At 41.6% G+C, this 13077-nt stretch overlaps 1 protein-coding gene across 3 annotated transcripts in view; it reads left to right on the top strand.

Annotated features, from left to right (window-relative positions):
* Positions 1–2201: 2201 nt before the first annotated feature.
* Positions 2202–13077, top strand: part of cadm2a (cell adhesion molecule 2a) — a 207255-nt gene continuing 196379 nt past the window's right edge. For 2 of the 3 annotated variants that reach the window (XM_026181415.2, XM_026181414.2), the window contains exon 1: positions 2208–2642. In XM_026181415.2, coding sequence (XP_026037200.1) covers positions 2582–2642 — 61 coding nt within the window. In that variant the 5' untranslated portion in view covers positions 2208–2581. Of the gene's footprint in view, positions 2643–13077 lie in introns of all 3 variants that reach the window. The other variant, XM_026181417.2, reaches the window with a different exon arrangement.

Below are 13077 nucleotides of genomic sequence, written 5' to 3'. Positions count from 1 at the left end.
TGTGCACTTTATCCATTACATTCTTTTGATAGTTTCACAGTGGCCATATAGCCAAGTGGTAATATGCTCAAAGTGCTTCACGTTTCCATGGCATTTTAAAAGACTTGCTCGTTTCAATGTTCTTCGTATCTTCATATGGAATAACAAAGCAGTCGGTAGCCTTTTCTCAAAATGAGAACTCCTCGAGTTGCTCAGCAGGTTCAATTAATTTCCATATACAGTCCAGAAAGATATATGAGACAGGGTGTTTGCACTTTAAGACTTTTAAAACTAATCAGCCAGATACAGATGAACTCAAACAAAATCACCATGTGTGGTGCTTTGTAGAAGGACACAGTGACTACTTCTGATTTATTAATATCATCAAGCTGCACTTTGTTTAGTTTTTGCCTTGCAAACAGTTTTCTGCTTATACACCAGATCTGTCTTCTTATGTCTCCCATGTCACAGACTTAGATTTCTAGCGACCTCATTTTCAACCTGTTAGTTTTACACTATTTTTGATATCTCGCATTTATTTCTAGCTTTTCTTATTAATATTATCTTTGCTTGCATTTTTACTTGTTGTCAGCCAACAGCTCCACCTTAATCTAAATAAAGCCCCAGTTAATCATCAGCAACAGCTGCCTAAGAAATACATTTTACTATTACTACAATGTGTTGAGTAAGTTTTGAATACTTGCAAATTGGCCAAAAAGCTGTCTTACATATAGCTAGTTACACATTAAATCAAACCCTCTGTTTGGTACCATCGTTTTTTATTACCTTTGCCAAGGGGGTCATGTTTGTAGTGGTGCTTGTGTGTGTTTTATCATTACGTCTGTAAACTCAATAGCTCGAAAAGCTTTCACTGAATTCTGATAAAACTTTGTAGGGGTAGAGAGTGGGGTCATGTGATTAGATTAGATACTTATAGACAGACAGTATGATTGTGACCTAACCATCCAAATTCAGTTTCTCAGACCACCCTTTCAACATACAAAACTACATTAAAATGTGACGATCATACATGATCACATACCTCAGCCATGAGTCCTCAGTCCCGACATGTCAGTCTCACCATGCCCTCGTATTGTGGGACCTGCTCTTTCTTTTCCTGCTTCATTCTTAACTGCTTTTTCTATCTGTGTCCCTCATACCTACATGCTGCCTTGTCCCCTCACATCCCACTTAACCTCACCATCCGCCAGATTGTCCCCTGCAAGACAATCTTCAAAGCTCGGGTATTTGTCAACCCTAATACTTCACAGTTCTCTAACCTTGGTCATCACCATCAACCACGCGGAAAGAGATGAAACGTGTACGTGAGTTACCCAGTTCATGCAGGAGGGCAGCTCACGCTCAGGAGCGTGTCAACACGCACCTTCTGTGTTTTGAATTCAGAGTCCATTCCACGAGTACACTGTAAAAAATGATCGGTCTGTGTCGATTAGGCAGTGCCCATTAGCAGCATCCCGGAAACAATGCATTTCACGCCACACTTCAGAGGCTGAAATCACAGATCCCACTCAAACAGCTGAATCGTTTTACCAGTTCTGCAGTGGCTGATTCAGATTTACAGGGAAATTTAAATAAGAATTAATTTACGAATTTCCCAGTGTTTCCGCCCCTTATGCTGCCTTCTCCCAGCTTTATTATTCAAACTGTATTGGTCATCATCACTCATGCAGTGTATTCGTTTTACTTATAAGAGGCGCAACTGCAGAGGTGCACAATTTTCAAACGTATGTTTATAGAGTGGTGCGTGACAGCATACTTGCATATGGGTTATCTAACTCTTTTTATTGTTCATATAATAAAACACACACGCACAAAAAAGAATTCTGCTACTGAGCGAGAACATTCCAGGTTACCACGAAACAGCTGCCTTCAGACATTTGCAAAGATTAGTATCACTGACTCGACAAGCTTTGTCCACTTTCCTGTGCGGGGGGGAGGGGGATTAACTCATCTCACTGACCTTCCTTCTGCTGAGACTGAATCATATTTTAACAGTGAATGTCTAAAACCTTGTTGAAAGCGATATTTCTTGCAGTATGCATCGCGCACGCGCATGGCACACGCAAACGCACAGACGCTCTCCCCTCCAGCTTCCCTCCCCCGCGGGTCGTTCTGATTGGTTCACCTTTCATGTCAGTCAGAACCGTGTGGGCGGGACTCAAACAATCCACTCGTGTTCCCTTCGCTGTGGACGCCACAGCAGACCAAGAGCGGGGCAGACAGTAGTAAGGCAACGGCATTCATCCTGTTACCGGAGGACAACTCTTCTTGGTTCCTGAGGTTTTCGGTTCCTGTTCAGAGGACCGGAAACTAACTCTACACCTTACTGGCGGTGCATTTGTGAAAGAACACCCAAAATATTGTTTTTGATGACCGAGACTTTTTACGTATTCCAAAGCAAGACAGATTGCGGGTCGGGAAGTCGGTTTGCATTAACCCCGTTCCCCGTCTCCAAGAGACGCACAAAAGGCACACTCCCAAGTCTACCTGGATAAGCTGACAAAGCCGTCCGGTTACAGATCCAGAATTGGAGAGGAGAAATAAGCGCGGAAAGACGGGAGCAAGACAAGGGAAAGACAGGATGAAACTCAAGAGTCATTTGATTTTCACCCTCTACACTATTTATGGGATTCTTCTTAAAGGTGAGCCTGGGACGGGTGGTGCGTACGTGCGTGAGTTGTCTATGTGCGTGATGTGTATACGCGCATGTTCCAGGCCAACAGCAGGGCAGGATAAACCCTCTTCGTTACACATACACACACACACACACTCACAGATAGAGCTTCTCATTCACATGTGCTATACGTGTCTCTGTGCCTGCGCGTATACTGTATACGTGTGTTGAATGGATGCGCGTTTGTCTGAAAACGCGAGGCAGCTAGAGAAGAAAGCGTGCCCTATAACAGCCAGGTTGGCTAGAATATCCTGTTTTCATAAATGTATGCACTGGGCACGGGTCCTCAACCCAAGCGCGAAAGCCTAAAGTCTGTCGCATCTGTGTCTTTATGATGTTGATGTTGTGTCCTGTGCGTGATTGGTTGTCCAAAAAAAGAGACACACCTCAAAATGATCACAATAACCGTCCCCCGCGGTTGTTTTTGACTTGCAGCACTTAAATGAGTGCCGGAGACACTGGCAGCTTTTTGCGCACCGAACAGTTTGGCACTGCTCGTTAAGGCAGCTTTAGAAGCTCTTTGACATGCGGAGCTTTTTGTTTGCTGAGTGCATTTCCCTGTTTTAATTCATGATCGAGACTTATGTTTAGTCTGCTCTGTAGAGATATCTGCGTTTTTGCGTACGGTCAGCTCGGGCGGCTTGTGCGTAAGTAACGATTTAAGGAAGCCTGGATTGACGACCACACGTACATGGGTTGATATGGGATTGGCAGAGTTTTTGTGTTAAATTCTCAAAAGTTTTCATTCCGAAATTATTGCTCATAATCTTAATGTCCTTCACTCAGATTAAGCCTCACAGTGCTAGTATAAAATATACTGTACAACTAATTTCCGATTTCAGTTGAGTCTTAAAGGTGTGTGATTTCAAAATATTCTGTTATTTCAACCTTCTTATTTATTTTTGACGACTATAAACAGCTTGCAGCTGTGTTTAGGCATCAGATAATCCAACTGTAAACATGAGTAAGGTGACATTGGGGGTCAAGGTCAACTGCTTTTACTAGGAATGCAACATTGGCAAAGACTAGAATCCCAACAAAGTGGTAATTTTTCAGTTTTTGTTTTGACATGTTAACTTCTTTTAAATGGAGACACACATAAATGTCCATAGATCAGATGGCAAATGCCATCTTTGATGTTATGATTATTAAACGTTTGTCGGTTTGGAATGTATATAAAAGAAAAAAAAAAGAAAATGTGCTGTTGTGGTATTTTAGACTCTGATTTTCAGAATACACATTATACTGAAACCACTGAAAACCTGATGCAAATTCTACTGTACATTTCAGCATCATTTTTACATAAATTCTCCGTAACCTCTATATTAAGCGCTGGATGGTGTTCAGCCCTTTAGGCATCCAAATTGACATTATAGTATTCCTATTTATGTACAAAGTAAAAGAGGTTCTTGAGATTCTGGAATGGACCGGCAGGAGAGGGGATGAATTTACTTTGACACAACTGTTAGTCTCTCAGCAGGGCCACGTTTGCCACACAAACCTTTTAGTCCGCTTCACCCCCCGTTTCAAATGATATCATGATGTATTTAAAGAACTGCGTGGCAAATGTATCAACATGAAAGGCAAAATTAGCGACATCTTGACTTGAGGAAAAAGAGAAATCTCAAATAAGAGAGCATTTGTGCTTGATTCCCTTGATCATTTGTTGTTGTCTCTTTGAAGTGCACGTGTGTGTGTGTGCATAAGAGCGAAATGAGAGAGAGCAGTCCTTTCTTAATAACCGCATGATTAGAGCAATTCTTGACTTAATGAATGGCTTTGTAATAAGGTATCTCAGGGTATATCTGACAGCTTCCATTGCAGGATTTACTGATGTTCCAGAGCCTTTCTTTTTCCTGCTCATTCTCTTAAGGCTGGCATGCTCTGTGAGTATGTGTGCATTCGATTATGGGTATGTGTGTTTGCATATATTCCTATAAATGCGTGCCCTATGTTTATAGCTTATGTTTGAAGAGGCCTTAGCAAAGCCATAAGCATTCCGCCAACAGCAGAGCTCGTTGCATGTGTGGCTGCCCACCACACACACACACTCACATGAGGCTCTTTCCCTCTCGTCCTAACCCTGAAGAGGATAATGCTAGGCTGCTTGATTTGAACAGTCATCTCTAGGTGCAAGGCCTATTATTGCATAGGTTTCACACAGCAGGCAGTTCAGCCTCCACCTGAATGAAGTCTATCAAGCCGAAGACATATCCGCGCGCTCCGTAAATGACAGCTGTTTCAGCCCCTCTGGCCTCAAGCCAGCTGGCATCAAGAGATCCCGAGACTCTAAATTTCTGTCACCGACGAGACCTGCGCCACATATAGTGCGAACGCGAAATGTTGTGATGGAGGTCGTTGTTTACCAACAGCCCGAGTTGTTAGCATATTATTCTGTGTGTTTCATGTGCCCATGCCGTAGCCAGAGAAAACAGCCTGTTATGCAAATGGGTCTCTTACGTAAGCGCTCAGGGCTGAGCAGCAGGCGAGGGGAGATAGAGGCAGCGAGTGACAGAGAAACAGGGAGATGTTCTAGAATAGAGGAGTTGATGTAAGAGTAATGTGGGAGCAGAGGTGTGGAGGAGGAATGTGCAATCTCCTCAACTAAAGTGTGTGATATGTGCGCTGGTTGTTGTTTGCTGTTTGGATGCTAGTTTATCTTTGCTGCTCTGTCTGTTCCTTGTCGCTTTGCCTGCCTGGCAGTCTGTCTGTTTTGAACTCTGATCTTGCTACCCTAAATACAGACCCCCGCTGAGGGATGTGTTTATCCCTGCAGTGAGTCTAAGCTGCTGAAGACTGACCCTCCATCCCTCTGTACTTCCGTCCATCCCTCCCTCTCTTCATCCTCCCATCCTGGTGTGGAGCTTTGTACCACAGCAGCGTGGGAAAGCTTCTGATAACAAGCAGCCTTGTGTGTGTGTGTGTGTGTGTGTGTTTACAGAGCCACTGATTACACGGGAAAAACAAGATTTCTGTCTTTCGTGCTCACTTGCACTTTCCCTCCCACTTCTGTGTGCGTGCGTGTGTTTTCACGGTCGTGCTTTGACGCAAACCGCATGTGGTGTACTCCGGTACCTTTTACCCGGGCTATGAAGCTCCGGTACTGAGAACACTCAGTCTAGCAACACTGGCACTATGTGCATTGCATAGTACACACACACACTTGGAGCTCCACTGTGGATTCATTGCTGCTCTGCCAAGGGATTTCCCATGATCAAAGCCAGTCTTTTGTTAGTCCAGGTGTTAAAAAAGTTAAAACAGAAAGGAGGAGGAGGCTGGAGGGGAACATAGTAAGATTCAGAGCTTACACGCTCTTCCGCTCTTCATGGCAGAGCAGAGATGTGTCACTCCAGAACTGCTCCAGAAGAAAAAAAAAAGCAAAAACATTGTGATCCTGCCACCTGTTCCAACTGTTTCCATATCACTAAACCAGTGCATGTGGACAGGTTTTGCTTGGGAATACAAAGCTATGATAAGTTAAATACAGAGACTCTTTTGCTGTATTTAAACACAGGGATAAAATGAGGCAAGAAGAGGCAGGAGGCCAAGCATTGTTAAGCTTAATACACATGTTGTCGCAGATGGCAGAGATTCAGAGGTGGCAAAAACACATGTAGTAAGACACATGGGCGAAATAAAATGTTTTTATGCAAATGTCCTCCAGTGTGTAGAGTGCTAGCCAATAGCTCAGTTACTAAACCAGTCTGTGGAAATCTCTGAGGCATTTATATGAGCCTGCAAAATAGGATGCACCCACACCGAGTGACGCAGCAGAGACACCAATGCCAGGCAGACGGAGTGTCATTGTTAAACCACACAACTTCAGAAGTGTTTGTTATATAGAGGACTTTATCAAGCTGAAATTCAACTCAAAATTCCAAAAATAAAATGAACTGATTTTTTTTTTAAGTCGTGGAATTCTTTCTGTCATGATGAAAACTGCAGAAAACATTGCCAAATTGGTATGTGCCCATTGCTAAGTATCTCCAGATATGAAGTGGTGGCATGACTCATCTTGCCTGTAGGATGGGCTGGCTGTGGTTCCAAAGGTAGAACAGAGTGTCTGTGATTTTAAGTGTCCTTGGGCAAGATGCCGCACCTCAAACCTTAGTGTGTGTCTGTGTGTTTGTGAAGTAGAAAGCGCTGTATTTATTAAATGTATTGATATGAATGAGAAAGTATTAAATGTGGCTTATGTATGATGTGCTTTTAATGCAGCTAGAAAAGCGGTGTATAAATGCCATTTACCTTTCATTGCATGTCTAAACACAGTGACATATGTGCTGATGTTTTTTATGTACGTTCAATGCTTCCAGGTCGACCCATTTTGCAGGTAAACGCACAAATCAAATAGCTTTAAAGCAGACACGCAGCTTGTTGAATTCTATAATGCAGGGTTTTACAAATCCTGCTGACTATCACCTGAAATATAGAAATAGTCTTGAATGATTTTCTGTCTGATACTGTGGTCTTTTTAATCACTGCACATTTCAAGTGTAAATGTTTAAAAAAAAAAAAAAACCTTTGCAGTTATGCTGCCAGGCAGAAGTTCAAGAGCACGTCATATTTAGAAGTAGTATAAGTGGTATTTTAATTTTAATAAATAGTATATTAGATTAACCCTGTTGACAGACGTTTTCGAGTAGATTCATATGCTCATGATGCTGTTAGAGAACTGAAACACAGAAAGTGCCAAACAAACCTTTTCCCTCACAAATAAACATCTTTGTAGTGAATCCGTGTAGAATAAATGTAGATTTGTATTTTGGTGTCAGGGCTGTGTTTCGTATCTCTTAAGCAAAGTGTAATTTAAAGGCAGCCCAAAGCGTGAGAAGGGAGAGATCAAATGCAGCTTTCCGTGGAGAATGGTGAAAATACAAGCCCACAGGTGGATTTGGCTGCAGCAGCGGCATCAGCAGACAGCAAGTTTGCACCCTAAATAGACCTCCCGGTAGGAGAAATAAGTGTGCGAGCTCAGCTAACATATCAGCTGATGGGGCTTTTCTTCAAAGTTAAAATGCTGCTTTTTATGTGTACAAGTAAGAAGATGAACTAAAGTGCTTGTGTCAATGTATGACGTTCATCAGCCTGCTCTGACCACAGCACTGATTCAGTATGATGCGTCATTCTCATGAAGGTACTTAAGGCTAGCCGTTTCATTCCATCTTTTAGGCAGACCTCTGTGTTTAGCTGCTTTTAGTTTGAGTCTGACTACAGAGAGCAGATATCATCTCACCCTGAAAATTAATCACACGCGCACCCATCGGGAAGGAGACAGACAGCGTTATTGGGTGTTAGTGTGTCTGTGTGTACGCATGCTTGCATATGTGATGTCTGTATTAGCAGTGAATTCCAAAGGATTAGCGAGTAGCTAATCTGAAGCTCCAGTCTTTGACAAACCATGTGTTACTAATCTCAAACACTATGGAATAAAGAGACACAAACACAATCACCTTTTGGATTAAAGCTCTCCCCACAGAGAGTGTTGCAGGGACAGTGTCTTTTCACTTTTGCTCAAAACAGTACAAGAACATTCAGAGTGAAAAGTAAAGGAGAAATGAAAGAAAACTAAAGATAGCTGCATTGTTTTCTGCTTCTTTATTTTCTTTCTTAATCTCACACACATACAAAGACCTTACAGAATCGAATGGGCTGATTTGATGTGCTTTCAGTTTAACCTACTGTGCTCTTCAGGTTATCATAGGGTTTCCTGTCTGAGAACTCTGAGCCTTGATAAGTTCTTTATATTTTATTCCATGTGCTCTTTCATCTGACAGCTTCTTTTCCCACAATTCACAGAGGGCCAGAGTCAGTGTAAGAGTGTAAGAGTGATTTCCTTGCCGTGCCCCGACGGTGTTATTTGTTTGTGGACTCTGTTCCTAACAGACAAAATAATTTGGCCAGCAAAGTTAGCCCATATTATGTACAGAAAGATACTCACAGAGCTATATTTTCTGTATACAGTAAATAAACATGTACAAATGTGAAAACAAAAACCCGGCAGTGTGGAGGAAAAAAACCAAAAACAAAACCTGCCAAATCTCTTGTTTTCATGGTCTGCATTTGCTCTGATAATATTGACCCAACATGGGATGCAGCTTCAAAATCTTGGCTTTTTTTCCCACTTTATTGCTGCTCTTTTGGTGGCAAAGATTCATCTTTCCCTGTCCGCGTGCACACATATTTGTTTTCATCAAATCTGAGTTGTCAGGAAGAGTTTACAGGAAAAAACGGTGAAACATTTTGGAAGCAGACCAAAACACAATAGGGTAGAGAGAGAGAGAGAGATGCAACTTCAGGGCTAAAGATTTGAGGCGTTTTTCTAAATTCTTTTTTGTCTTCTTGTATAGTCTGGTCGAAACAGGAAATGAACCCGTATCCGTGGAGAATCCCACAGGTGCACTCACAATCTCTGCTTCTGTTTCATAAAGCAACCCCTTAAATGGCTCGCATCCTTTTTTGCATTTCCTCCTAATGATGATTCTACATTTTTTTTAATGGATGGCAGCACTTTATCATTTCTCATTGCTATAATTTACTTTTAAATCAGCGTTAAAATGCAGCTGCGTTAGTGGCAGCTGCATAAAACTTTCCGTGCATATACTTCATTTTAATTTAATGGTTCTTTTATATTCTGCAAAACACCAATTTGGCCCTTAACTGCTTAACTTGTGCATATACATTAACAATATGGAAGTATTACATGATACTAATTGAAAAGCAGGATTTACGACATCCACAATTGCACAACTATGCACTTGTTTTACCATTATGGTCTCAAAGGAAAGCTAAAGCTAATTGAAATATAATTCCCCAAAGACACATGTTCATGTTAATTGACGCTATGTGCGCCTCTATTTGTGTGTGCGCGCACTTGAGTGTGTATGTTTTTTGTATTCGTCTTATCGCCAGAAGTCACTTTCTAGTCCCTTGTCTAATCATCAGCTGGAGGGTCTCCTCACATCTTAATTTAGTCTGTGGGAGATATTAAGCACCCTTTTGCATGATCACCATTCATAAACACATCTAATGTAGCAAAGTTATTCACTTAGAATCTCCTGATGTTGGCTCAGACTCAGATCAAATCGGTATTTTCACCGTAAATCACCTTAACTCAGTTTTTACCAAATTGTTATTTCAGGACTTTAGATCCGAGAACAAGTGGAGGACTGTGTGTACTTGTGTGCATGGGTTTCTGTGTGTGTGTGTGCATGTGTGTGAAACTGGAGATTATATTTAAAGGCTGTAATTCAGTGATTACTTTTGAGAGCTACAAGTGTGAAATTTCATCCGGTTAAAAAGATTTTACACCATAAGCCCATACACCTGTTTACAGACACACAATTACACAAAACACACACACACACACACATCAATTGTAAAAAGATGCAAAGTGGGCATTTGGAAGAAGACTTTTCTTCGTTGCACTTGGTACACTTCTTGATATGTGTAAATGTTGACATTCGAATATATGCACGTATAGGCTCTCTGTGTATACACAGGCTGCACTGTATGACATCTGTAGATCAGCTGGGGTCTGTGTCATATACGTTTTTATAGCAGTATGGATCCAGCTTGTGAGTATTTCAAAATCTTATGTGGCTTCTAAGTTTAGACTCTGGCCGCTCTGTGTGTAGAAATTGCTCCAGGCCTGTTGTACAGGGGAGGGAAGATGGAGTCAAGTGAGACAATTTATAACAGTTAAAAACCAAATGAACTGAGACCCTTGGCTTGGGTGAGCGAGCGGCAGCATACATAATGTGCCTTAGGGATTTCTTCTCTGCACACATTGTGCTACGCAGTGTTGCGAGTGTGTGTGTTTATGTGTGTGTGTGTGTGTGTGTCCAAGCTAGCAAACACGTAGCACACAGAAACACGCACCCCTCTCTGCCATCTGTCTCTGTTTGCCACAATGCAAATCCATTATATGCTACACAACATTATTCCCCCCATCCTAAGTGGCACACACCCCTAAGCTTACTTCCACTATCCTCCTCGGTGGAACGGTGACAATTTGCTACCACATACACATCTTTGTTAAAGATGCTGTGGCATGTTTCCAGCTGGATTTTAATACATATTTTCATGCTCCATTTAAATTTTTTCGTAACTTCGCGTTTAGCATCGAAGCGCTGAGATTTTACAAGCCTGTTTGCTTGTTCCTGCTGCCTCATGTGGAAATTAGTGTGGTGATTTATTTATTTTTATTTCCAATTGGTCCCTTTCGAACCATCGCTGGACCCTAATAATCCTGCTTCATCCAGTTATTAATTTTTGCATTTTGGCAGACAGACTGAACTCAAGCACATGCACAGACACACACACGCACACACTGCATGAATCTGGGTAAGGCTTGGCTCAGTAGTTTTATAGCTAACTCATCTCCAGTTCTAATCAAAAAGCTTCCCCAGCCCTGAACCTCCTGCTGAGGAAACAAAGAAGTTATTATGTTTTTAAATGGTCTCCAATTACGGGTAATTTCACCGCCTATCTTAAAGCTATTTGCTTTTCTCTCACTTTGCTCCGGTTGGGTTGAGCAAGCATTGTGCTTTGCAAAAACAACGAGCAGACAAGTTCGACATACAGCAGATGCATTCTTTTGGAAAGCAGAGCGGTCCCCTTTTTTTGCAGCCCTTTCCCGGCTCTGCTCATCTCTTATCATGAGAAATGGCAAACACAGTCAACTCAATTCCTTCTTTATCTTCCTCATTATTGTTTGGCTCACAGAACTCTCAATTACCCCGTCCATCTCTTATACAGTCAAAAGCTCCCACTGACTGAAGCTGGTAAATATTCTCACGTAGTTAGAATCTAGTGGGTCTCATTTGCGAGTGATGTTAATATACATATAAACATGTACACATGCTGTGCTTGAAACAATTTTCAAACAGTGTAATCTAATCAGTTAGCAGCCTGGTGCTGCATTTTTATGTTTGAATAATTTTATGTTGCTGCACAGAGCCTTGCTGACAGTTTCGAATGTTAAATGGAGCCCCACCTGGGGAGTGAATTTGGTTTTGATGGATTTGGGTTTCATTTGTGCGTTGGGATTCTGGCAGTTGTCTTTTATTTTTAGTTTTTATGACATTTCAATGATAGAGGCACTCTTCAGCAGAAAATTTGTCAATCCAAGCATTTGATTAATACGTTGCACTCGCATTTTCTGACCATTTCACATTCAAATAAATTCTATATTTGCAGAGACTGAACTACACCGGATGCAAAATGCACAGGCAAACAATTAAAACTATGAATCACAGGTAGCCAGCAGTTTCTGATGCAAACTCTCAGCTTTGCTATTAAACCCATTTATTCATGGTAACTGTTTGCTTTACAAGACACTGAACGTGTTTAGCAATATTCCTTTTTTGAAAGTATAGTTTCTTCTTTTCTTACTGCTTCCTTAGCTTCCACTCTAAATTCGTACTATGGCTAAAATCCTAGACTCGTTTTCCCCGCATGCAAATGCTGCTGTATGTGTATCCAGTTCAAATGGACCAGCTAATGCTAATCTCTGCTAATCCTCTGAGAAGCACCCTCAGAACAACATTATCATGCTACTCTGTAGCTGAGATGGATAGTGGGAGAGAGGGGACAAAAATGGTGAATGGAGACATAAGCGGGGCAAATATTCAAACCTTAACAGATGACTCACACACACAGACACACACGCCGATCCTGGTCACCTGACTGTGTCCGCCTTTGCACAGACGCACACACAAAAGAGAGAGAAAGAGAAAGAGAGAGGGAACTCTCTAGGCGCAGTAGTATTAATGAAGCAGTGTTAACCACAGTTATACTGAGGAGGTAAGGGGTAGCCTACTGTTCAGGACTAAGTGGTGATCCTAAGCCTTTGCCTTAATGCACTGACCACTAATTCTGAGCCTCTAAACGACAAGAAGCCATATCTTTAGACTGTATTAGTTCCTCGACACAGGTGATCATAGTTTAGCTTGCTTGGGAGGAAGCCTTTAATCCTAGTACCACCATTTTGACCTCATAGGCATTATGTTTGTAAAACTGAAGTCCCTTAGAGTAACATTTGAATACAGTAGCAACTTACTTAGCTAAGGCGATTCTCAGAAATGTACACTGTAGGAATAGTACAGTTTACATAGATTTTTTTTATTGCTTGTGTTTTTATTGAGATTTACATGCTCGTGCCCGTATGGGATTGCGTTATTTTCGAGCCTTTAATCAAAAGCTGCAGTTTTGATACGTTTTCCTGACGTCAGCGCCTGTGCTTTCTTTGATGTAATCTCATGTCCCACGTAATGTAGCTCTGCTTGTAAGTAAAATGAAACTGATAAGTCAAAGATAGTCATGCAATTGATTAATTGCAGTCTTGCACTTGTACTCTAGCGCTGCTAATTCGCACACTACTTGCACATTCATGATGTTTA

The sequence above is a fragment of the Astatotilapia calliptera genome, chromosome 10 (genome assembly GCF_964374335.1).
Source record: "Astatotilapia calliptera chromosome 10, fAstCal68.1, whole genome shotgun sequence".
Lineage (NCBI taxonomy): Eukaryota > Metazoa > Chordata > Actinopteri > Cichliformes > Cichlidae > Astatotilapia > Astatotilapia calliptera.
The sequence above is the reverse complement of the archived record's forward strand: the minus strand, read 5'-3'. Positions and strand labels throughout refer to the sequence as shown.